The sequence below is a fragment of the Panthera leo genome, chromosome C2 (genome assembly GCF_018350215.1).
Source record: "Panthera leo isolate Ple1 chromosome C2, P.leo_Ple1_pat1.1, whole genome shotgun sequence".
Classification (NCBI taxonomy): Eukaryota; Metazoa; Chordata; class Mammalia; order Carnivora; family Felidae; genus Panthera; species Panthera leo.
Window position 1 is genome coordinate 154,115,483 of NC_056687.1, and position 24,351 is coordinate 154,139,833.

The following is a 24,351-nucleotide window of genomic DNA, read 5'->3' on the forward strand; positions in this document are numbered from 1 at the left end:
TTTAGTCTGAAAACTCGTAAACTTCCTCAAGGCAGGGCCTCCGTGGCCTGGCACAACATCTTGAAATCAGTAAGTACCTGATAAAAGCTGGCTGAATAAAAAAAAAAAAATGCGTAAACCACTCTTGTTTTCTTTCACACTCACAGAGAGGTGTGCAAGATCATTGGAGATAACTACATCTATACATCTATATGGTCACTATAATTTTAGATATAAACATAAATATAAATTCGTTCAACATTAAGAATTCAAAAAAAAAAACTAGCCCAGAAATATCGGCAACACGGCATTACCTTCTGGGCTCACACTTGTGGAGGAAAAAAAGACACACTAGAGCAGTTACCAACAGAAGTCATACTGGGAACTAGGATTGGATATTACGTGTTGGTATATAATGTAGTTTCTATAGAGATAAAAGAACTGTGTTTGTATTCCTTTTTAGGGGTCTGTAATAAAATGTTTCATATATATGTTCCTGGGGCGCCTGGGTGCCTCCGTCGGTTAAGCGTCCGACTTCGGCTCAGGTCATGATCTTGCGGTTCGTGAGTTCGAGCCCCGCGTCGGGCTCTGTGCTGATGGCTTGGAGCCTGGAGCCTGCTTGGGATTCTGTGTCTCCCCTTCTTTATGCCTTTCCCCCACTGGTGCTCTGTCTGTCTGTCTCTCTCTCTCTCTCAAAAATAAATAAACATTAAAAAAGTTTTTTTTTAACATATGTTCCTCATAATACTATTCGTTTGACACAGTGTGTGAAAAGAAAGGTATTGTGTTCAACCAGGCGTGAGAAACCATGCAAAGTACCCCTCCTGCTTGGAAACTCGTAATCTAAAGTGATATGGTAAGGGTTCCAGAAACCAGACTCTTTCAAAGGATCGCTCGACCTTCATTAACCTTGCTTCCCAACTATTATTATCCTTGGAACAGGCTTTTGCAGATAACAACTATTCGTACCCCAAGGAAAGGGTCTCCCATGGAAAATATTTTAAGAAAACTACTGTTCTAGGGTATTACTTGGGAACAGAACCCAAACGATTTGCGTTGACTCTGCCCTTAGGGCAAGGTATTTGCAATGCTTTCTTTTTGGTCTGTAAGTGATCAAGTCACCCGTAAGGACGGTGGCAGGGTACGGGAGAGGGGTGGGCCTCACCTCTGTGACCGGTGCGTACCTGTCGGCCCAGAATACAGGCGACGGGAGGGTGGGGGCTGAAAACATCCCACCACACTCTCGCTGCTGGCAAACGTCGACGCGGAGTCCGAAAGCGCCTTTGTTAGGTCTCAGAGCCATTTCTTCTGCGATGTTCTTCCTTCCGCGATTGTGTCTGCTTCCTACTTCAAATCTCTCTTCTAAAACTGCTCCGGCTCATGTGGACCCCACTTATTTTCATGATGATGATTTATAACTTTATTTGAAATCCTCCAACCGTACTCCTAAGTAATTGCATCATTCCATTTCCATAATGTTCTAGAACACACTCTCCTTTCCCACCCCACATCCTGTGAAACTATATTAAAACAATAAAATAATTATGGCTGAAATTCATTGGCATCCTACTGAACATTTAGTGCCAACTATCGCAGAATAACTAAGTGTATGATAAAACTTACAAGAATAAGTCTAAGTGCTTTAAATTTATTTGTCCTCATTTGGAATGGTGCCATGTAATTAGGATATAATCAAGTATGCAGTAAAAGTTTGCTGAATAAATGAATGCATAAGTCACTCTTCTTCTCATGGACACCCACGTAGAGGATCATCAGGGACAAATGTATCTATTTATCTATCTCGTTACATATATATACAAATATATATATATATATACACACATATATATGTACAAATATATCTATATATAAATATATAATGTCTCTCTACATAAGCTTATGAGCTGAATAATATATCATTACGAAATGCAATTGTGATAAAATTATTAACCAACATGAAAAGCTGCAATGTTCTGGTGATAAATTCTGGAAATGCTTCCCTGATGAAAACCAGGTCCAGTAACGTAGTATAAAAGACAGTAAGCATAACGTAAGATTCGGAATAATGTAATGCTGGGCGTCTATATTTAGGATTCATCAATTCTTTAGCGAAGAAGGCTCAGCCTGAAACAGTATACAAAGGGCTTTATGCAGGAAAAGTCAAATGTCTAAGTAGGAAGGAGTGTGGCATGTTTGGGGGGAGGGCAGCCCAAGAGAGAGAAGGCCTGTCTTTACCACAAGCATGATGTTGGTTTCAAATCCACGGGAAAGAAGGCTCGGTCATGCTAGGAATCATTAAAGAAAAGATGAAAATGTCTCAGATTTCCATGAAAAGAAGATAAACCTTCAGACTCGTATTTGGATACTTGATCTGGTATCACCTCCAAGATGAGAAAGCTAAATGGAGACTGTATTTCTAAAGGGAATCTCTGTTGGTCAGGCCCCCTCCTTCCATCAGGGGAAGGTATTAATTAGGCAAACACATCGCTCCCTCTCAGACCAGTGGTTGGTTTAACAGCGACTCAGCCTGTTGGTTTAATGACTCAATAAAAAAAATGCAATATCCTCTTTTTATAACGTTTTTCACGTGTAAGCCTTCTTTACAACGAAGAGATCCAGGAGACTGAGATTTGGGTAAATGGGACAGACGTCACAGGGAATGACTCTTGATTTCGGCTCAGGCCATGATCTCATGGTTTACGGGCTCCAAGCTGTCAGCATGGGATTCTCTCGCTCCCTCTCTCTCTGCCCCTCCCTCTCGCTCTCGCACTTTCTCTCTCAACTAAATAAGTTAAAAAAACTTTTTAAAAAATTCTAGGTAGGCTTTTTGGTAATTTTTTTATATTTAAGTTTTAGTTAACGAGTGCACTATGGGTTTCAGGAGTAGAATTAACTGATTCATCACCCACATACAACACCCAGTGCTCATCACAAGTGCCCTCCTTAGTACCCATCACCCATCTAGCCCATCTCCCCCCCACCTCCCTCCATCACCCCCCAGTTTGTTCTCTATCATTAAGAGTCCCTTGTGGTTTGTTTCCCTCCACTTTCCCAGGTAGAGTTTTTAACTACTAGCATAACTCGACCTCTAACTCATCAACATGAAAATGGAAAGATCTAATGTAGAACAGGTGAAAATAGGAAAAACAGGGGGGATTATCCAGATATGCTTTCCATACCCCTCTCATTGGCAATACTGGTTTTTAGGCAGAGAGTATAAAAGAAATAACTATTAATCATTGTACTGTGATAGCAAAGTGAAAGCTGTGAGGTGATATTCCTCCAATAAATACGTCCCAGAAGGGCCAACGCTGATATTTGACGTTATTATTTTTCAAAGGTTGTCATAAATCAATCTTACCCGCAGAATCTACAGGGTATTAAATACACATTTTAGGATTAGATAGAAACAGGCTTCTTCTAAATGTTTTTCCCCCCGAATGTTCTAAGTCCTTGTGACTAAACTCTTGTTCTGTTTTACTTTCTTTTCAATTACTAGGATAAACATTAGCACCTTTTGCATTATTGACTTGCCCTCAAAACTAATGGCACTTTTCACTGTATGACCCAATGTCGCTGATAGAATCAGACCATGCCTCTTCTGATTTCCCTCTAAAGAAAGAAATCTTGCTTTCCAGGTAGCATGTGGAACTCAAAGAAGATGGAACGGGGTTTGGTATGGCGTATCCCTAAAATTAAAATCAAGGAGTAGCTTTGCGCAGTGGCAATATCGTAGCCAATGAGGTTTATCCGAGGCGCGATTATTGCTAATTGAAAACTTTTCCTAAAATCAAGGTATACGTTTCAAAAATGTGAAGTCACTGAATGGACGAGGTGGAAGCCATCTTATTCCCAGGACCCCTGTCGTATCAGGACAAGAAACTGCAATTGGTTAGGTGTTTGCCTACCACGTCTCCCAACGGGATGCCGATTCGTTCACAAATACCCGGAACGCCTTACCCTGCATGGTGCACGCAACAGTGTTCCAAGGGGGCAACGGCGACACATAAGCGAACACATATTGGAACAGAGAGTGAACCAAACTGGTGGTAAAAACATGACCTTCCTCCAGAAGGTCAAATAGTTTTATTTTGATTAAACACTACAATACAGTATATATCCATTAAAAAAAAAAAAGAAAAGAAAACTCTATAGCGTATATAAATTATTCCTTCCATTCATCAATTCTTCTCTTTCCCGTTACAGCTTTGGTACTATGTGATTTCAGTATATGATCTTTCAATACTGTTAGCATCACAAACTCAACACAAAGTACAAAACTAATAATCCAAATGAGGGATATTATCATCTACACAGTGGTGTTCAGTGGTAGGAGAAAATCTTACCTTGATGAAATCATGTCACTAGCTAAGCTACAAAGGCGTACCTAGCAGACATGACAGAAATATGCACCATTGACCAGCTAATGTGTGTATCAGTCTGTGTGTGTGTGTGTGTGTGTGTGTGTGTGTGTGTGTGTGTTTACAGAATACCAGCAGCGATCGTTTGGGTGTTGAGTGAATACGTTAAGTCCTCAGCCAGCGTCCCAGCTTTGCTCATCTTGCCTCAGCGGCCACGAGCGATCTGGAGACACGTACCGCAGCCAGAGTGCTCAGAATTTGACCTGCCACCCGGTGTGGCTCACACTTGCACAGTTTGTCCTGCAGCTAGCCGACATCACGGGGACAGTGCTGGAGGGGCAGTGTGGACCGATCAGCCTCAGGTTGTTCTGAGGGGTCGGCGGTGTGACGTTACAGTAGACAGGCATCCCGGTGGCCTGGAGCGACCCTTGACCTGCCTGGTCAGGTAGCAAGATTGGCTGTTGGTATGACTGCTGGGGAAGTCCTTGAGAGCCCTGGGTCATTGGCACCTGGAGGAAGACACAAGAGAGAGCCCTTCGTGAAGACGTTGTGCCTGCGGGTCCGGTAAGCCACTGTGCTGTCACAAGACATACTCAAGCATCTGGGTGAGACCTAACTGGTCGCCTATCCCGGACGGACCTCTCGTCAGCTGTTTTACATCGGGCAAGTCACTTAGCGTCTCCGGTTCCCTGGACCATGGGCATCATGACACCTGCTCACAGGGCCCCTGAAAACCTTGCGGGGATGATGTACCGTGCGGGGACCCTCCAGGGACTACGGTTTGGATCTCCTGCTCTGGATTTCGCTCAGTGGGGAAAGCCGCATTCCCATTCTGGTTTTATGCAGACAAAGTGGCCTGGAATCATCTACAGCAACAGGGACCTACCTCACTCTCAGCCTGCAGCTTTAGAGAGCCATGGAGCTGGAGGGAGAAACTGATGCAACGTGAATAAGGATTGTCAGCTAGGAGGGCCGAGGACCGACTTTTTATTTTGCTTTGGCTTGCTTGTTTGTTTGTTCGTTTTAGGGCCAGACGTGGCTGGTGCGGCTAAATTTAATGATCGGAGCATTTCAATAACCCTTCAGAGTATTTCGGGACGTCAGTCCCAAAAGGGTGTGTGACATTTTTTAAATACCCGGGATGGGTTTAGTCAAGAAAATGCAGTTGGTAGGCCCTCTGCGTGCCCTTTGAATAAATCTGAGCTGCCGTGTCACCTTTAAATTAAAACTGTCGTGACATGAAATTTTGGAGGCTGTGTACTAAAAATGCATGGAAGCTTGTCATGAAGGCTTTTCCCCAACAGGCAAAATCTCAATGGAGTATCCAAAGGTCTTCGTGAATATCACTTTAGACTACAGCATCTTCTTCCGCGAATAGAAGTTTATAGAGTTTAAATACCTTTTTAGCAGGACATTCAGAAGCCACAGTAGTAAGAGAAGCATACGTGTCCCGTTTTCTGCTCTTCTGCTAATCTTAATTCAAAGTCAGCCATCGACAGGAGCTGGGCACAGCACCCCCCACCCTGCTGACCATCTATTACGGGGCGGACTCACGGCCTCTACTTTGGCAAGCGCTACTTTATAAACCACGATTTTCCAAGCTGCTGATGTGCACCTGATAAGAAGACATTGTTGGGTAGGAGACCATCACGCCTTGCACCGGATTCCCCGGTTGGTTGCTCATCACGTTCTGACTCTGGGAAGGCTGCTGCACTCCTATGAGGCCTTGGAACCCCTGTTGACCAGACAGGACTGGCTGGTAACCTGCCAAGAAAAACCACCTTTTGAACAGGCTGTGCCAGCAAGAACACAAATGAGATTTCATGGGGGTAAAAGCACTTGTTCACAAAACCTTCAGACATCCCAATCTCCCCCATCAGCGGGGTGTTGTCTAAATACTTATTTCCTAGGAATGTGTCTTGTTTCTCTAAGAGGAGACAAGAGTATGATGCCAAAAAAATTCACTGATATTTGCATCTTCGGGCAGAATGGTCCGGCGAACACGACGTGACAATGGTCAATTTTTTTTTACGGCACAAAGACAGGAACCTCTATTGGTATCGCTGGACCTCTGATATCTGTGGTTTGCTTTGTTTCAATGATATTTGGAGTATTCATAAATTATCAAGTGGTTTTTTTTTCCTAATTAAATTGACTCATTCTCTTACTATCTCACCTTTCAGCACAAACTCATTTCACCCAGTGATCATCAAACTGCCTGTTAAATTTTTATTTTCCATGCCCTAGTGAACAAAATGATTCACTACTCTGACTAATTCAATGTCCACTGCCATAGACAAAAGGCAGCAACTAGAGAAAGATACGGCGTGCTTTTTATTCTGTTTCAACGCCGGCTCCCCGGAGAATATTCTGGTAAAGCACTCCAATAAGTGACCGCGTACGTTAATAATACGGAATACAGCACTTAAAAAAAAAATGTCTCTGTTGTGTCCTTGTGAGTGGGTCAGTTGTTTGGGTTTCTTTTCTTTTCTTTTTGAAGTGTATCACAATTTAAATCTTGCCATCATTTAAATCCCCACCACAAGTGGTTTTAAATGCATTCCCTTTCTTTTTTCAAGCTTTTATTTATTTATTTTGGGAGAGCAAGAGCGGGGGAGAGGCAGGAGAGAGAGAGAGAGGGAGAGAGAGAGGATCCCAAGCAGGCTCCATACTCTCAGCGCAGAGCCCGACGTGGGGCTCGAAGTCACCAACCGTGAGATCGTGACCTGAGCCGAGAGCAAGAGTGGGCTGCTTAACCAACTGAGCCACCCAGGCGCCCCTAAACTGCATTCTCAAAGGAAGGGAACGGTTCTTGTATAATTCCTGGGAAGAAGGTTATGATTTAGGTCAAAATGATGTGGTGGTAGGAAAATAAAACAGATTCACTTCATGATGTAAAGTAAGGTCTTTCCAGAGCTCCTACTACAAACCATACCGACTGCTCTAGAGAAAGTACATCCGCTGCCTTAACACAATTCTCTGAGAGAAAAGTCTTTAAGATCTTAGATTGTTTTAAAACGCAAACACGAAGCCATGTTTTACAACCAGATTTTAAGAATCGCAACAGTCAATATGCATTGTTAATAAATAACCTGCATTTCGAGCGCCTGTGAGAGTTTTAACTGTATATGGAGGACAGGTAAAGTTATATTATAGTCTTTGCAGGGGGCAACGTCTTGCTCTCCTTTGGCCTACGGACAATTGCCTTTACTCATCACAGAGATACTGTGGAAACAATCAATGGCTTGCGAATAGTCCCTGAGTTGGGAGACCAGCTCCACTGGTCACACAAGCTGTCTTCAGTCTGGAACACCTGAGAACGACAAGTCTGGGGAAAAGCCAAGCCGGGCGGCCTGCCCTGTGCTGGCCGCTGAGGGGGCCAAGCGTGGACTTTCGAAAGCCACCCTTCGATCTTCCTGCGTCCCATTGTTTTACCTTCGCATTAGTCACCCTCCTTCAGCTTCAAAGTGGTTTGAACTTGCTATTTTAAGTTTTTGTCAGGACATCACATACTAAGAATGCAATTAAGAGTCACGACCAGCTTCCCTCCGACTACTTTGTGCCCACAGTCAAAGCCTTCCCCGGACATGCTCTGCAGGCCTACGTAAGACTAAGAACATCGGCTCACGGGCTGCGTTCCTAGAAGGTTTAAAGGTTATACAAAAAAGGAAACCCCAGCAGACTCGGGAACAAGAAATCGGGACACAGGCCATGTGACGGCCCTCACTATCTCCCAGAACGCCTTGTCTGCAGAGGCACTTGGGAGAAATTTATTTTAACATTGCAGACATACCTTGTTTCTTGGGGCTTTGCTTTAACACGCTTCGCAGATATCGTATTTTCTACAGATCGAAGGTTTGCGGCAACCTTCAGTTGCGGCAACTCTGAAGGGGATGCAGGGGGATACGTCTTTTTTTTTTTTTTAAGTTTATTTACTTTTTTTGAGAGACGGCGAGAGAGCAGGGAAGGGGCGGAGAGAGAAGGAGAGAGAGAGAATCCCGTTTCCACAACAGCGTTCGCTCCCTTTCGTCTGTGTGCTACAGTTGGGGATTTCTCACAGCATTTCAAAGTTTTTCATTATTATGTTTGTCACGGTGGTCTGTGATCAGCGACCAGTGACTGCAACTCGCACAAACCTCAGATGATGGCCAGCCCACTTTAGCAGTACGTATGTTTTAATTAAGGTACGCACGTTGCGTTTTTAGACTTAAGGCTATGCTACACTTACTAGACTAGAGTACAATGTAAACATGAGTCTTACATGCACTGGGAAGGCAAAAAACTCCGTTTGACTCGCTTTATTACAATATTCACTTGGTTGCAGTGGTCTGGACCCGAACCCGTCACACCTCTGGGGAATGCCTCTCCTTGCAAACAGTCGTTGTCTATTATTTCCCTTGCCTAGATAGTCCACTCTAATGCGTATAACCCTTGGCCCTGCAACATTCTCTTGCTCTGTTACCATCTTATTATGACATTATTCCCGCCCTATCCAACTCGTGCTAGCAAGAATTGTTTTACATGTAGGAAAACAACCTGATACGAATGTAGAAAAATGATCACCCGCCGTATTCCTTCCCATTGAATTCCACAGCAAAGAGCAGACACTGTGAACACACATCATAGTCCATGTGATGGTAAATATAATAGAGCCTTATTTCTGGCTGAAGATTCAAAGCACAGGTTGAAAAGGTGAGGGATGTCTTTGAAAATTCTGACTTCTATCTGGGCATATGGTGAAAGCCCCGTTGGGTCTTTTTGGTTCTTTTTGCGGAACATACCTAGCTAAGATGGGAACAAAAGTGGGGAGGAATGGAATGGGGGGTGGGGAGGAGGGGTGCGGTGGCCTTGCTTCAAAAGATTCTTTATGTAGTTGTTTACTGAATCCTTCCATTCTCTCAGAGTCCTCTTCAAAACGTTCAAAAATAAACTGACGTAACCTATGAGAGATTCATTTATTACACCAGCTCTAAACCAAAATTGGGATGAAGGGGAATAAGTCTTTTTTCTTTTTAAGTTTATTTACTTTTTTTGAGAGAGAGCGAGAAAGCAGGGAAGGGGCGGACAGAGAAGGAGAGAGAGAGAATCCCAAGCAGGCTCCGCACTGTCAGCTTGGAGCCCGACATGGGACTCAAACTCACAAACCGTGAGCTCGTGACCTGAGCCGAAACCAAGAGTCAGATGCTTAACCGACTGAGCCACCCAGGTGCCCCAGTTTTATAACAGAGCCGTTTAGACATACAGAAGCAGACTGTCTTGATAGGAAAAGGAAGTGCACTTCAAATAACATTCAAGGAGAGAAAAACCTGCCGGGGGCTGTGTGGCCCCATCCCCATACAGGCCCAGACCTGGGGGTGTGATGCATCTCTGCCCAGAGCACTGATGCAGTGCACGACGGTGACGCCCTCCCCCGGCGAGACTTGCGGATGTAAATACTCAGTCGTGCAGAGCAAGGAGCCACCAGCTCTGCACTGGGGTCCCGCGGTAAACACACTTAAGGCACATAAAGATTTATGGGGGAAGCGGCTAACGCTCTGCAGTTTCAAGATGAAAACTTAAGTGAGGTAAAGCCCAATTTATATTCATGAATCCCATCCATTTCTCAATAGGCTCCCCAGGCAACAGATCTGCATCTAGAATGGTTTAATTGCAGCTGCCCATTTCTTTCAATGACGTTACAGACGGTAGGTAGCAGGATGGTCCTTAAGACAGGAGGCTTTTTTGGAATGTGAATCCGAGCCCTGGTCCAGAAATAGACCGACAGAAATGTGAGACCACTGACCTAAGAACGAACTAAGCGTCTGCCCAGGACACAACCCACCCAAAGGCAGAGACAGCAGAGCTGGAGGCAACCTGCTTATCTCGTCTATTCAAATGAGAAATGTGTTCCAGTTTGTCAATTCTTGGCTGTGAAATGATCACTTTTTCATATTTATTGAGGATTAGCGAGCTATAATACATCTTACAAAACAGAAACAGCAACAGTGGCTGCCCTGTAGGCTTGCTATGGAAATCATAAAGACATTAGCTATTTTTATTTCTTTTTCAGCCAAGATTAATTCAATTTCCAAGTCCCATGTATCATTTGTTTTCTGAAGGTAAAAAGGTTAGGAATGGACAAGTGCCTCCTAGCAAATAAAAAAAAAATGCACTCTGCTGGGATTGAGGGGTTGTAAGATTTAAAATGTCTGGTATCTGATCAGTCTGAAAATGTACTAGTGTTCTTAGTGAAATAAACAATTATTGAATACTCTTTGTAGGTGCAGGATGCTTCATTAATATTCTGTCAAGGCAACGTTTCTCTCGATGCACCACAATTAGGAAAAATCAGAATGTAAATTGATGAGGGGCTATGAATTGGCAAGATTGTGATGGACCTTATTTTAACTAGTATTTGAATACTCTGTTACAGATCCAACATTTTGAAACTGAAGGCAACGTCAAAGTAGCAAACTGTATTTTCAGGGTACCGTTGCCTCAGCTGTTGTTGGGTTACAGATGTGAAGACGGGCAAAGGAGTAGTTAAGAGGGCAAGTGTAGAACAAAGAGAAGCTACCACCTCCCCTAACCCACTCAAGCACTGTCATTTACATGTTGTGTTTACTAAGTAAAATATTCTTGATGTGGCGGACTGTCTTCAGATATGAAAATTAGTAATTTTTAATATAATAATTACTTATCTTGGAATGATAAGATGTCAATATTTTTCTAAGTTCCTAGGGAACACATGAGCTCTCTCTGAATTCAAATCCTGCTCTTTGTAAATGGCTTTGAAATAGAATTACAGTAGGTCAGCTGCGGCAGGGCTGGTGAAGGATATGAAGAAAAATGCTGATTCAGAGCTGGCTTCTCCCTCTGCTGAATTTTTATAGTTTGTGCCTTGGGCCGTTTTCCAGTATCTTCCCAGTTCTGGTTCTTGGTTTCAATTCCTTTACACTTTCATCTTTTTCGAAGATTTTCCATTACAAATGAGCTAACTAGCTATGTATGTTGATCACTCAGTCTCATCCAAACAGTGAATTAAATGCTTTTACCTTGTGTCATGACAATCCTGGGAGGCGGTCACTGTTATTAAATTGCTTTTACAAAAGAGAAAACTGACTTACAGGGGTGTAGGGATTGTTCAAGGACACACAGCTAGGAGGAGGGAAGGCTCAAATTTTAGTCATGGTTTTCTGACATCAGCACCCTTGCTGATATTCCCTAAATTGTAGTACTATTTATTATACATTATTCTAGTTCTCATACCCTAACAATTCCTTTAGTGTGTCAGGTATTTAATGACCATTTATTGCATTAATTGTTTCTCAGTAATTAAAACAATTAAGAGGCAAGACTTATGATTCACAGTTTGGTGAAGATGATCTTGTTAGTATCAAAGAAAGGAAATCAAAGGCAAAGCATAACTTCCCGGTCCAAACAAACTCATACCACTCAGTAAGTTTTAAAGTCTTGTTACTCAGATTAGGCGACACCAGACAGGCAGTTGGGTTGGAGTAGGATCGGGCTAAGTCAAACAGACTCTAGCCCCTTCACTTTACTAGTTTCTAATAAGCTGATACTGTAGTTTTCAATTACTAGGACCATTTTGAATGATGGCAGTCTTCACACTCTTTGAAGACTCTGGACTTCAAAGACTCTATATTTACTCTGGACTGTTTTGTCAAAATGATCTTAAAATATCAGACATAAAAGTAACTTACGTCTGTATTAAATGTAAGAATGATCGTTTGACTGTTCTAGGCAACTGGCTGCCTCTAGGAAAGTCGCTTGGCCTTTGGAAACAAAACTAGGATTAATAGTTTTAAAGGACAAAAACAGGCAAGAGAAAAGAGGTACACAGAGACCCTGCATCTGATCTAGGGTGGCAGATGAAGGCTCGGAAGAATCAAGATTCCCCAGGCCGCTTAGAGACGGCTGTACTTTCAGAGTTTATAGATTGCTATCATTACGCTTTCCAATTCTGCAAATACTGTGGCTTTCGCCCGAGTTTTACTTGTTACTAGGGTACTGTCTCTATGATGGGTGTCCTTTTCAGCCTCATCTATCTCTGTAGCATCTTGGTGCTCAAGGTAGCCTTGGATAGAGAGACTGGATATACAACATGATATCACGATATCTCTATGGTTTTCTGAAAGATTGGGGTAATGGATACCCCTTGTCTGTCACCCCACCCTCATGTAAGGTGAATAAAGGCCTCAATATCTTCCTTCAGGCCTCCCAGAACCAGGGGGCCCTCAGAAACCAGGGAAGACACCCGACTCTGGCCTTTGCAGATGATGGCCTGTTCCAACACAAATCCCAGGTGTGACAAGGTAGGCCAACTGGGCTCAACCCTGACAAGGTGTTAATGTTTTGACGCACTGGCCTCTATGCCAAACTCCCAATAGTCTATGTTACCTAAACCCTAAGTAGGACTTTTAAAACAGAGGAGCAGTATACTGGGGTGCCTGGGTGGTTGAGTCAGTTAAGCATCTGCCTCTTGATCTCACAGTTCATGAGATCGAGCCCTACATTGGGCTCCACGCGGACAGCCATAGTCAGATACTGCTCTGTTCTTACAGATGAGGTACAATAGCACAAACTGGTCCTAACTTCAAAAGGAGGAGTGCACCAAATTGCTTTTTCGTTTTTTTTCTGGTTAAAGCCCATCGCGTTTACTTTCATCTCTGTGTAAACATCTGCCTCCACCTCATTTATGCGCCGTTTCCGCACCCTTCCTCGTCTTCTCCTCTCCATTCGTTAGCCTGTGGCTGTAGTTTCATAGGGACACGACGCAGAATGACCTACAGGGACTCTGCGTGGGCACGGAGGTGATGCGGCCCACGTCCCCGCAAGGACCGGTCTGTCCTGATGACTTTGAGGAAGGCTGCACCAGGTTCTAAGCGGGACCGGGCTTCCTGAAGCTGTAGCTTTCCTTCACACGTGTTCGTTTGCTCATTAGCTTTCATACTGCACAGAGTGTCCTTCTTAAAAGCCTCTTCCCTGTCCCCTGAGAACATCCACGCATGGGTCACTTTCTGATGGCAGTACACATCAGACGAACCAGCCTATTACTGCCAGCTCGGGGGTCTCTTTGCTGCAATTATACCATTCTGATCCATGTTATCGTAACTACAAAGCTGGTTTTCTCTCTCTCTCTCTCTCTCTCTCTCTCTCTTTTTAAATCAGGGCAAACATGAGAGACCTTGTTGAATGACTACAGGAATGCATCATGCATAGACTTTCAATGAACGCCTCCGAGAGAAGCTGCACTGAGTCCTGTTTTAAATGGAAGAGGCTGTCATATTATTGAAGCAATTCTCTGAGTTTTCCCGGCCCCGAGTGCCGTGCTGACAGCCGGAGAGCTTCGACGACCCAGAGGGAGACAACCCAAGCTGCATAAAAGACCCGCAAACGTTTTGCTTTCTTCACGAGGCTGCTGTAAGGCTTAGAAGATAATGGTGGCATCCCTGCATCCCTACACCCTGCCCGAGTTAACCGCGGGCATCATACAGCCAGGCTGGGTGACGGCCAACTGCTGCTGAGGCCCTGTGAGGACCCCTCTTCTCAGGCGAGGCTTGGGGCAAAGTCAAGGTCGGAAATGGCTCTAATCACGGTCCCCATAATATCACCCCCCCGGTGGACATCTGCACTGATGATTTGCTGCTGATTGGCCGGCTCACACAGGATAATCGCGAGGTCAGATGTCACGGGGTTAACGTCACTGTGATCAAGTGACCGTCCCTGTCACAGGGCTCCAGGGTCCAAGTTGGCCCCGGCTGACCATTTTGAAAATAAGTGCTGTGGACGCAGATTCAATCTGTAGAAATCTATCCATCACTACAACTAGAAAAACCAGTTCACAGGCACCTAATGGTGAATCAAAAGCGCCCCCTTTATAGAATGAGGCATTCCAGGGGCGCTGGGTGGCTCAGTCGGTTGGGCGTCCGACTTCGGCTCAGGTCACGATCTCCCAGTTTGTGAGTTAGAGCCCCGAGTCAGGATCTGCGCTGACAGCTCGGAGCCCGGAGCCCGCTTCGGATTCTGTGTCTCCCCCTCCCTCTGCCCCTCCCCCGCTCACGCTCTGTCTCTTTCTGTCTCAAAAATAAATAAACATGAAAAAAATTAACAAAAAAAGAGAAAGCATTCTACGTTATTTTTCCCAAGCGGCCAAAAAACAATGATCTTCTTTTCTTCCACTCCAGACTGGCAAGGGTTCTTACGCAAACCTTACTCCCGTGGTAGATTTAACAGTATTACTGTTCTAGTAGTAGAGTCTTCTCGGAGGCAACAGCACTGATCTAGGGCAGGGTCAACGAGGACCTGAACTAAAGCAGGGGAGGCAGGAATCGAGAGAAGGGACATCTACTGAGACAAATGTATGACGTGGCTTGTGAGAAACTGGCATCTCGTGGTTTCTGTGGTATCACACGCTCGACAGAAGGGGGCCGTACCACCATCGGGAAGACCAGTCACCCACGGGAAAACGGACTCTCTGAAAAACGAAAGCCCTGGTTTGTCGTGCTTGCCCATCTCCCTGGTGTCAACATTCCCACCAGGGCCCGTCTCACGAGACACATGTCTTAACAACACGCTGGCAAGATTCTGATTTTTTTTTTTATCCTTCCTTTTCAAATCTTGTTTATTATTGTCTTCGACGCTGGCATAAGAATGATTATGAGAGCCGTTCACAGGGCTCTCAGGCAGGTGGTGGAGCCCCGCCGTGAACAGAAACTTGCAGGACACCAGGATGGCCCTAGGGTGGAAGCAGGTCTCAGACTCCAGGATCAATGAGCGGAGATGAACTCGTGGGGTGAGTGGGGGGGGAAATGGGGAGCATGTGGGAGGCTCCCAGGAGATCATTTTGAACCGAGTATTAGAAGATGAGTAGGTGTTTGCTAATGGAGTGGGATGAAGGGGGAATAATCATGATAAAGGAAGTAAAACACATGGGGCACCTGGGTGGCTTAGTCGGTTGAGCATAGGACTTCGGTTCGGGTCATGATCTCACAGTTCCTGAGTCTGAGGCCCGCCTTGGGCTCTGGGCTGACAGCTGGGAGCCTGGAACCTGCTTCAGATTCCCTGTCTGCCTCTCTCTCTGCCCCTCCCCCCGTTTGCACCGTCTTTCTCTCTCAAAAATAAATAAAACGTACAGAGCAACATGGGAAAAGCCAAGAGGTGCGGGACGTACGTTTAAGAACTGTACGTATTTCGAGGCAGTAGCGGGTTAGAAATGAGAAGAGGCAGCCCAGGGGAGAGAAAGGGAGCTGGGTGCAAATCCTAGGGCCTTGAACACCATTTATGAAAACCGGAACTGAAAGTTGAAAGACTGAGGATGCCGCGTAAGGTTTATAAGCTGAACAGCGAAATGACGGATGGCCATTTCATCGAGATTCTTCAGGAGTCGCTTGGGAGTCGCATACCTGGAGGTAGGGACTAGCCTCCTGGGAGACCGTGGCCATCACCCAGGGCAGAGACAACTAAGACACGCACTAAGAAGGAATGTCAGGGATGGAGACAACGGACACATCAGAGAGATGCTTAGCACGCGAATCATCAGTCGCTGGCATCTAGGAGCTGCAGGGAGGAGCGGCAGAAAGGAAAAGCCCAAGAAGCAAGGTCGAGTTCTGTTTTGGTTAGGGGAGTTGACTGCAGTGCCCTCGCTGTGAATACAAGCGGGACAAGTAAGTGGAGATGGGCAGGAAACACATGAGCAAAAGAGTTCTAGAGCTCAGGCCATCAGCCTGCCACAGGTACAGATTCAGAAGTCGTTGGGATGTTGTTGCACGTAGAGACGGCATATTCCCGAATGGGTGCAGACTGGGGAGACGAGCCACATGGGACCCGAAGGCATGACGGTATTCAAATACTGACCTGAAGAGGAGAATGAGGAGTGATGGGAAAATTAGAAGAACCAGAAGAGAATGGCGTGAAGGCGAAAAAGGGAGAGATGCGTTTCAAGGGAAACGTGGCCAATGACTCGCGCTGCCCAAGTGCGGAGAGAAGAAATGACCCCCGTGGTTCAAAAACATACCGGTGATCTTGACAAAAGCAAAGGCAGTGAGGAAAGAAGCAGCCGAGGAGGAAGGAAAAGGAGGAAAGGGGATTCCTTTGAAAAGTCTGACAGGGTGGCCGAGGTGTGGGCAGGGGCCAGAGCAGAGAGCCCGAGGGGCGCCTAGGGTTGACAGGCCTTTGTGGGTTTGTTTTGCCGCGGTGTTAACATGGGATGAGTGGAAGGGTTTTTATATTTTAGCAGATGAAGTGAAGAGAAAAAGATTTAAAAATCTGGAAAGAGAAAGAAAACGAATGCACTTGTCGTGAGACACAGTACATTGAACATCAAGGGATACACACCATCAGGAAGTTTGGGACCTGAGCGACAGAGTCTGCATTTTTCTCTCCCACCCAGCTGACAGCTTTCAGTGTCCCCTCCTCACTATTCGAGACCTCCTCTGACCCAGCAATAAAATAGCTGGGGTCGCTTCTCTCTGCCAAATTGGTCGAACGCACAAGACGGCTCAGGGAGGTCACGAGGGAGCAGGGCGGAATGCCGGAACACAGTTCGAGAAGGCAACAGAAGATATGCAAGATGACTTCTGACAAGAAGCTGAAGGAAAGAGGCCCTTATTCATCTTGTGAACCCGATTAGTGTCTCACTCGCAAGGAATTGCAATAATGAAGGAAGTCTCGATTAGAAGTGAACGAGAAGCCCGTGGTCCCGCCAACTGTCCATTCAATCGATCAACAGGATCCACTGATACGATGGCCCGCGCTGTATTATCTATCGAAGCAGACAACGAAGTGAAGTTCCCATAAAAACAAAAACAAAACGAGCCTCAGTAAGAGGTCTTCTGTTACGCGTCCTACGGTGAAATTGTAGGACACATGGTATGTTCTGGCAACTCTTCTGTCACACGTCGGACACCTACTCTTTGAACAGATGTGCGAAAATGCCAAGCACTGATGTCTTCAAGATTTAATCGTTCTCACTTTTCCTTAAGGTCTGCGTAGCTATTATCAGTTAGCTGTGGACTTCAGGATGCCAAAATTTAAACCTTCAATTATCTCCATTCACTTGCAACCCAAGAATGAATGATTGGTTCTAGATCATTGTAATGTGTAGAGCCTACCCACAGCTGATGTTTTCCAAGAACGCCGTGGAGAAGAACCTTTGTACCGGTCTCTTTATAGAGTTTGGGGAACATGACTTTCGACTCCCTAATAGTCTGTCTCCTCATCGATATTCAACAGATGACCCCAAAACAAAACCTCTGGTACCAGATGATGTCACAGCTCTAAGCGGCAATAAAGAGACACTTTCTGTTCATCGCACAAAACCTCTGGTACCAGATGATGTCACAGCTCTAAGCGGCAATAAAGAGACACTTTCTGGTCATCGCCATAATTAACTGTGATAATCCTTGGCGACAGCAACAAGAAATACCTTTAATCTCACCACGTAGGGAACTGTTACATAAAAGTGTTGTTTCATCTGGATGGAGACAGTGATCAGAAATCTTCAGCCTTGTCTACACAAATACAAATGTGCTTATCTTTTCAGCCGGCTGGAATAGAAGGCTCTGGTCAACACGTAAATCTGATTTCACAATAATTAAGGTGAAAATGAAATTGTAGGACAAATGCTGGGTTCCGCAGACTCTTTCAATCACCCCTTTGGGGCAGGCTGTCTCCCCAGCACAGAGCCCTTTCATTTTTTAATGGCCTGCTCCAGGGTAGGAAGAGAAAGGATGCAGATCATTCACTTGTTAATTTTTCCCTTCAACCCAAGGCATCCAAGGGTGATACTCACATTTCACATGCTTCATTGCTTTATAAGCACCCAAGTGGAGCACAGGCATTTTAAAATGGTCACAACCTTTCTTGCCGGACGTTCCCTTCCAGGCCTCAGAGGAACCCCCTACATGGCGTAGCCAGCTTTCCAAACCTTAGGCGGAGGGAGCGCTCTGGGCCAAAGGTACCACTGCTCTTTATAAACCCACTGGGTCTCAGAGAGATGGCAAAGGCCTCAGGTTGTACCCTTGGCAGGACATCAGGCTACTCCTTGAAGTACCTCTGAGAAAGTGCCATGCAAGGCCCATCCTTACCCAGCAAGGTTTGCACGCTGGCATCTCAGAGCTTTGTGTTCTCACGGTTTCACTCAGTCCTGCCTCAACGTCCTAAATCTGTTTCTGATTGCCTGCTTCCCCACCCCACTGGCGTGCTTTTCCCTGGGTCCACGGTTCTCAGTGTCACCCTGTCTCTGAATAATGCGAGGGGCCACTTAAAACACAAATCACTGCTCTTCAGAGGTATTGGTTCAGTAGGTTTGGGTTGGGGCCTGAGAATGTGCATTTCAGCAGGTTTGGGTTGGGGCCTGAGAATTTGCATTTCTGAGAAATCCTCAGGTGATGCGGATACTGCTGGTCTGGGGACCACACTTTGAGAACCACTCCTGGACCTTTGTTCTCAATAAATACTTTTGCCTTGAATTCCTATTGTTGAAGCCACTCGTGATTTGTCCCCCTAGAAAGCGGGTGACGGGATTTGGCAAATCACACTTCTGTGGGAGGCTCTCTCTCCTCTTTGATCTCATTTCCCTTAGCTGTAAAAGGGAGACAATCTTCGCGGTGGGTGTTAGGATGGACTGACAGACCTCCTGTGGGACACCTCCCGGTATCTGGGCACCTGGCAATAACCAACGTGTGTGAGTCCCTTCTTCTGTTCTTTGCACTTTCCATCTTGTACGATATTTTATTACTTACTCAGGTCTCCCTGCTTCCCAGGGAGATTACGACCCTCGGGGAGAGAAGGTCTATCCCAGACATCTCTGCCTAGCCCAGGATTCTACGTGCCACACTTCTAGAACACTTATCGACAGCGTGGACAAAGCGACTGCCCTTATTATACTCACCCTACGAGAATCCTTGTGTTAACTATTATGTGACGTCACGTAACAGAAAAGAAGCCACCAAACAAAACTTTGAAAGAGAAGAATGCAGAGGTGATGTGCTCAGAACAGAGAGCCCGAAGGCCTGCCCGCGCGCGATGGGTAGCAGGAGGCAAAGGACTTGTCCCCGCCACAGCACAAGTTTTTAAAAAGCTGACTAGATGTCAACGACTCTCTCTTAACCCCTTTGCCTTTGGGGAAAAAAAAAAAAAAAAAGAAGAAGTTCCTTCTAACAGCAAATCAAGAGGGCACAGCACTGTTTTCTAAATTGGCCTCTTGCTGCTGAGCTGGGAGCAGAGACAGGCCCAGAAAAGGAAAGGGGGAGGAAATACAGGAAGGAGCTGATAAGGGGAATGGGGGGGGCGGGGAGAGAAGGAAAAATGCATTTGAAGGGGATGATGCTTGTCATTCTCAAATCTGGTAGCATTTGGTGAGGCCTCTGGGACACCAGACCAAATGTCTCCAGCCTCCCATTTCTTGAGATGTAGCTGTGAGTTTGCTAACCAATGGTAATAATCTCATGGCACTGCCTCAACTTTCCTTTGTCCTGATAGAAAAGCAACCTACTTGGACCTCACCTCCTTTCCCCGACACAGTTCAGGCCGATTTCCCTTGTTTTTCTAATTCTCTCCTTGGCTCCCACTCAGCCTGTGGGCGTTCCACTCGACTGTGGACCACGGCTCTGGAATCACCCGGGCCACCTAGCTCCAGGCGGTGAGGCTGAGGTTTACAGGGTGAAGAAGGCACTCACACAGCGTCACACACAGAATTTCTCAGCAACTGGGGGCTACCTCTCATTTTCCTGTTGGTCACTCCGCCAACAGGACGGACTGGATTGCTCGGAATGTTCTTGTTTCCTACACGTTCCCAACTGAGGAACTGAGCTGTGTCGTGCTGGTAATAACCCATTCGTGTTTCACAATGGAACAGGGATGGCATTGCCTTTCCACGCAGGTGAAAACTCTGTTGCTGTTATCATATTCTCACTAAGAGTTTGGAGAAAACCTCTCGCGTACCTGACCTGGAGCTCACCTAGCTTGTCCGCCATAGCTACCAACAGATTTCTCTAAGATAACCCATAGGAGGGCCTTACGGAAAGAAAAGGAGAGGTTTGGAGATTCAGGGAACTCATGAGTTGCAAAAAAAAAAAACCGGAATCAAACCATCTCTTTTGAAACTTATCAGCCCAACCATATTCCAAAGTTTAGATACAGATATCAGTAGTTACTAGCCAAGAGTTCATATCATGGATGCCTCTAGACCACCCTCGCGCTAATCCAAACCAGGAAAAGCAAGCATTTTGCTCACCACCTTAAAGCTAGGAGTGACCCTTATTAGCATACTGCTTACTGTACTCACTGAGCTAAGCGCTTCTCAGTGGGTACAATTATTATTCTCATTTGACAAGAGGATGCGACGAAGCACGGGGAATTGAATAGACAGGTCAGGGCCACATAGCCCTCAAGTACGAGACTGGAGTCAACTCCTTTCTCCTCCGCCCCTTACCTCGGGGGCCTGGCAGGCAACAGAATTCCACTCAAATGATTCATCCGAAGGGATATTAATAAAGAGAGAAGTGCCAGATGAGTAGGCAATTTAAGGGACCAACTAGGGAAGGAGGCATCCAGAGCCTAATGACAGAGGGGGCACTGTTTTCACTCTTTGGCCTGAAGGTCTTAGGAGAGGAGCCGGGTTTAACAGAAGCCAGGAAGAGCTTGGCAGGGCCATCCGGAGGAGAACAGGCTGCATCCCGAGGCAGGCAGGGAGACACCCATCTCTCAGCTCTCTGATCTCTTGCTGCTGATGCCTTCTACGACAAGAACCCACCAGGAAGCCCCAGGCCAGAGGCATCTGAGAGGGTCAGTCTTCAGAGCGAGAAGAGAAGGAAAGAGAACAGTATGCGATAGGGGGAGAGGTGAACAGAAAATAACCCCACACCCCTTCCCTCCGAACACGGCCAACCTGGTCAAATAAAGATTTTCAAGAGAGTGGATCATGATTTTAGCAGAGGTTTTACAGATCTCTCTTTTTTTTTCCCCCTTTCAAAAATGATCCTTTCTAACACCTGATAATATGTCAGACGAGGCACTTAGCATGACTGCTTGGGCAATTAAGTAAATGTTCACTCTCAAATTTGTGTGTCATTAGATATTAGGGCAGAATATTTGACTCTCTGCCCTACTGCCTGCCTTTCCATTTTGAGGAAATGGCAATGTTTGTAGGAAATTGATAATAACTTAGGAAGTAGTATCCAGTCACATTAGTGTTTAAATATCCTGTAGCGCAAAGGAAAAAAAGTTAAATTATGATTCAGCTCAAGCAGTACCACTCATTTTGTTGAAACACACATTTTTCTTCACTGGCGGCAGAAACGGATGGCTGAGATCAAATGGGTAACAACGGGCAGAGAATATCTCAGGGGAAATGACAAAGGGGAAAAAAAGGATCCAGTTTATTTCTACAATGACCCTGACTGACCCTTGCATTTCCCACGTAAATTTGGTTTAGAAGGTGCCCTGTTATAAATTGGTCTCCAATTTAGTACATGTAGCCGTGTTTGTTTTCCAAATATTTAAAGCGGCTATCAGCAAGATGAAATAGTAGGAAAGGATACTTAAACGCGACTTTGAATAAGACTTCCGTCCAATCTAAGGAGTTTCTGCTTCCTAATGGACAAATCACAGACAGGGGGCCAAAGGTTACCTCTTTCCACCCACTGGTCCTGTGACCGGTGGGGAAGTTATCTAACATCGTTGAGGTTTGTTTTGCTTCCCTCTTAACTGGGAGCTGGTAACTCCCAACTTCCTAGGGCTTTTGTGAAAGTCAAGTAGATATCAGGTAAGGTGACTAACACGTTCTTCGGCACATGGCATTTATTACAGGGCGGCTGACGCCCGTTTCTACCAAACGATGCTACATAAATGAGAGTATTCTCACTTCCTCCAGAAGGTGTTTTAAACGAGGAACAAACTGGGTGTTGATAATACCAGGATGGACCTCCCCTACCAAAACCAAAACAAACCAAAACAAAACAAAACCCTAAAAACTGCTGGAACTGGAACTGCTCCTTCGACCCGACAATGTGGAGGCAGGTTTCGGCACACCAAATTTCCTTAGGAGCCAAGGTGCAGTCATTAAGCGCAGTTTACATACATGGACGTAACCATGGGTTACGTGGTTTGGATTCGTGCTCCTTTGCCCTTGGATTATGAGAAGTATAATCTCTAGGAGCAAAAAAAAAACCAAAAAACAAAAACAAAACACAAAACAAAACAGCAGAAGCAGTTCTGAATGGGAAAGCAGGCCAAGTATCCAGTACAGCGGGGGATGGAAAAGGCAAGCTGGCCGTAACCGGGGAGCAGATGTCCAGGCAGGAGTCATTTGGGAAGGCATTTGGCCCCAGACTCCAAGCACTGGGGGAACACCGATTTCTGGAGGTAACTTTCGGACAGCCGGGGGACTGACTATCTCCTTTCTTTCCAGGCTCTACTCCATGTTGGTTACCAAAGACTCAGCAGAATGGGAGGCCTCCTTTTGTTCCTGCCTCTGGTCTCCTAATCAAAGCTGAGCCTGCACCTCCCATAGGCTTTGTGTGCTCCCCCTGATCAGAGTACTCAGGAAAAGGAGCGATGCCCTTCATCTAAAGCTGTCTCAGAGCAAAAGGGTGCCGAGTGCACCCTGGGCTCAGGCAGGCGCCTTTCAATCTTTTTCTGGTGACATTAATAAGCCCATTTAATAATAGGGCCCCCTGTCATCGCATCAAAGATACGACACAAAGCAGCGGCCCCCTCCTCCGTTTCCCCAGGCCTGCTGCTCTTGTGAAAGGCCGTCTCCTAACTTGTTAAGACTATGGCGTTGCTTCCCCACATCTAGAACCCCTGGGATGTTTGCAGAGACACAGAGAAGCTTCCACTTTACAAATATTTCTAACCTACCCGTTTGCACTATTTTCTGTGCTAGACGATTAAGCAAGTGATTCTGAAGAATTATCATATTTTTAATTAACATATTATTGATTCAATTATTGATTCTATTATTCTTTCAAATGCAATATTTAACGCTATTCATTCACAATTTTATTTTTTCCCATCGAACAAGTGACATGACATTATGTTTTCCATGTAACTGTGTAAGAACAAAAATCGTGATTTGCGGGCAAATATCTTTTGAAATGTTGGGCCTGGGCAACCCAATGAATAATAAAGTGAGCATTTTAGTTAAACATGTATTACATGCTTTGAAACATGCTCTTTAACATGATTTTGATGAGTTTTGTGTTTTGCTTCTAATTGATAAGACAAAAAGATTCATGCCATTCACTGCAAGCACACACACACACACACACACACACACACACACACACACACCATGGTAGATTATAGATAGCCTCTATTCCTTCTAAACGAAAAGCCAAATTGGATATAAATGTCATCATTTTCCTCTTTTCACCTTTCGAATGCATTCATTTATTTACTCTTAATCGCTAGTTTTTATTTAATACGTATCTAGAGCACGAAATGAAGATTAAAATCCACCTCTGTCACTTCTAATGTTTCTGCACGTGTATGTATATCTATATACACACATGTACACATTAATATACCTTTTATGAAGATGGTGATGATCTGATTGAAATGAAGTTAGAGAAGTTTTACTTTGTGTGCCGTTCATAAACTCCATCGTGGCATGTGTTGTCCTTTCTCTTCCTGTCCTCGATCAGTGGGTAGTTAGGCATATAAATTAAACAATGTATGGCTCAAAATTAAAACTCTTTGAAACAGGGGTACCTGGGTGGCTCAGTCAACTGAGCGTCTGACTGTTGATTTAGGCTCAAGGCATGATCCCAGGGCTGTGGGATCGAGCCCCACGTCAGGCTCTGAACTTGGTATGGAGCCTGCTGAACATGATCTTCCTTGCCCTCTGCTCCTCCCTCCCCCTTGGGCTCTCTTTCTCTCTTACTCTCTCTCTGTCTGTAAAATAATAAAAAAAAAATACTTTTGAAACCGTTTGGCAGATAATTGGGTTCAAAACAAGGCATCGGTGACTGAGTGAGGGCATGCTCTCTCATCTAATCTACCCGCA

General features: G+C 45.3%; 1 protein-coding gene and 1 non-coding gene across 2 annotated transcripts in view; one reads left to right on the top strand and one right to left on the bottom strand.

Annotated features, from left to right (window-relative positions):
- Window positions 1-3,689: 3,689 nt before the first annotated feature.
- Window positions 3,690-3,823, top strand: LOC122199096. Its single transcript, XR_006193344.1, has one exon. It is a non-coding gene; the product is annotated as a U4 spliceosomal RNA (small nuclear RNA).
- A 206-nt stretch (window positions 3,824-4,029) lies between these two features.
- The window catches only part of ARPP21 (cAMP regulated phosphoprotein 21), a 155,131-nt gene continuing 134,809 nt past the window's right edge, over window positions 4,030-24,351 (bottom strand). The window contains exons 20-21 of the mRNA XM_042955233.1: window positions 5,956-6,104; window positions 4,030-4,849 (exon numbers count right to left, since the gene is read on the bottom strand). Coding sequence (XP_042811167.1) covers window positions 4,592-4,849; window positions 5,956-6,104 — 407 coding nt within the window. The 3' untranslated portion in view covers window positions 4,030-4,591. The remainder of the gene's footprint in view (window positions 4,850-5,955; window positions 6,105-24,351) is intronic.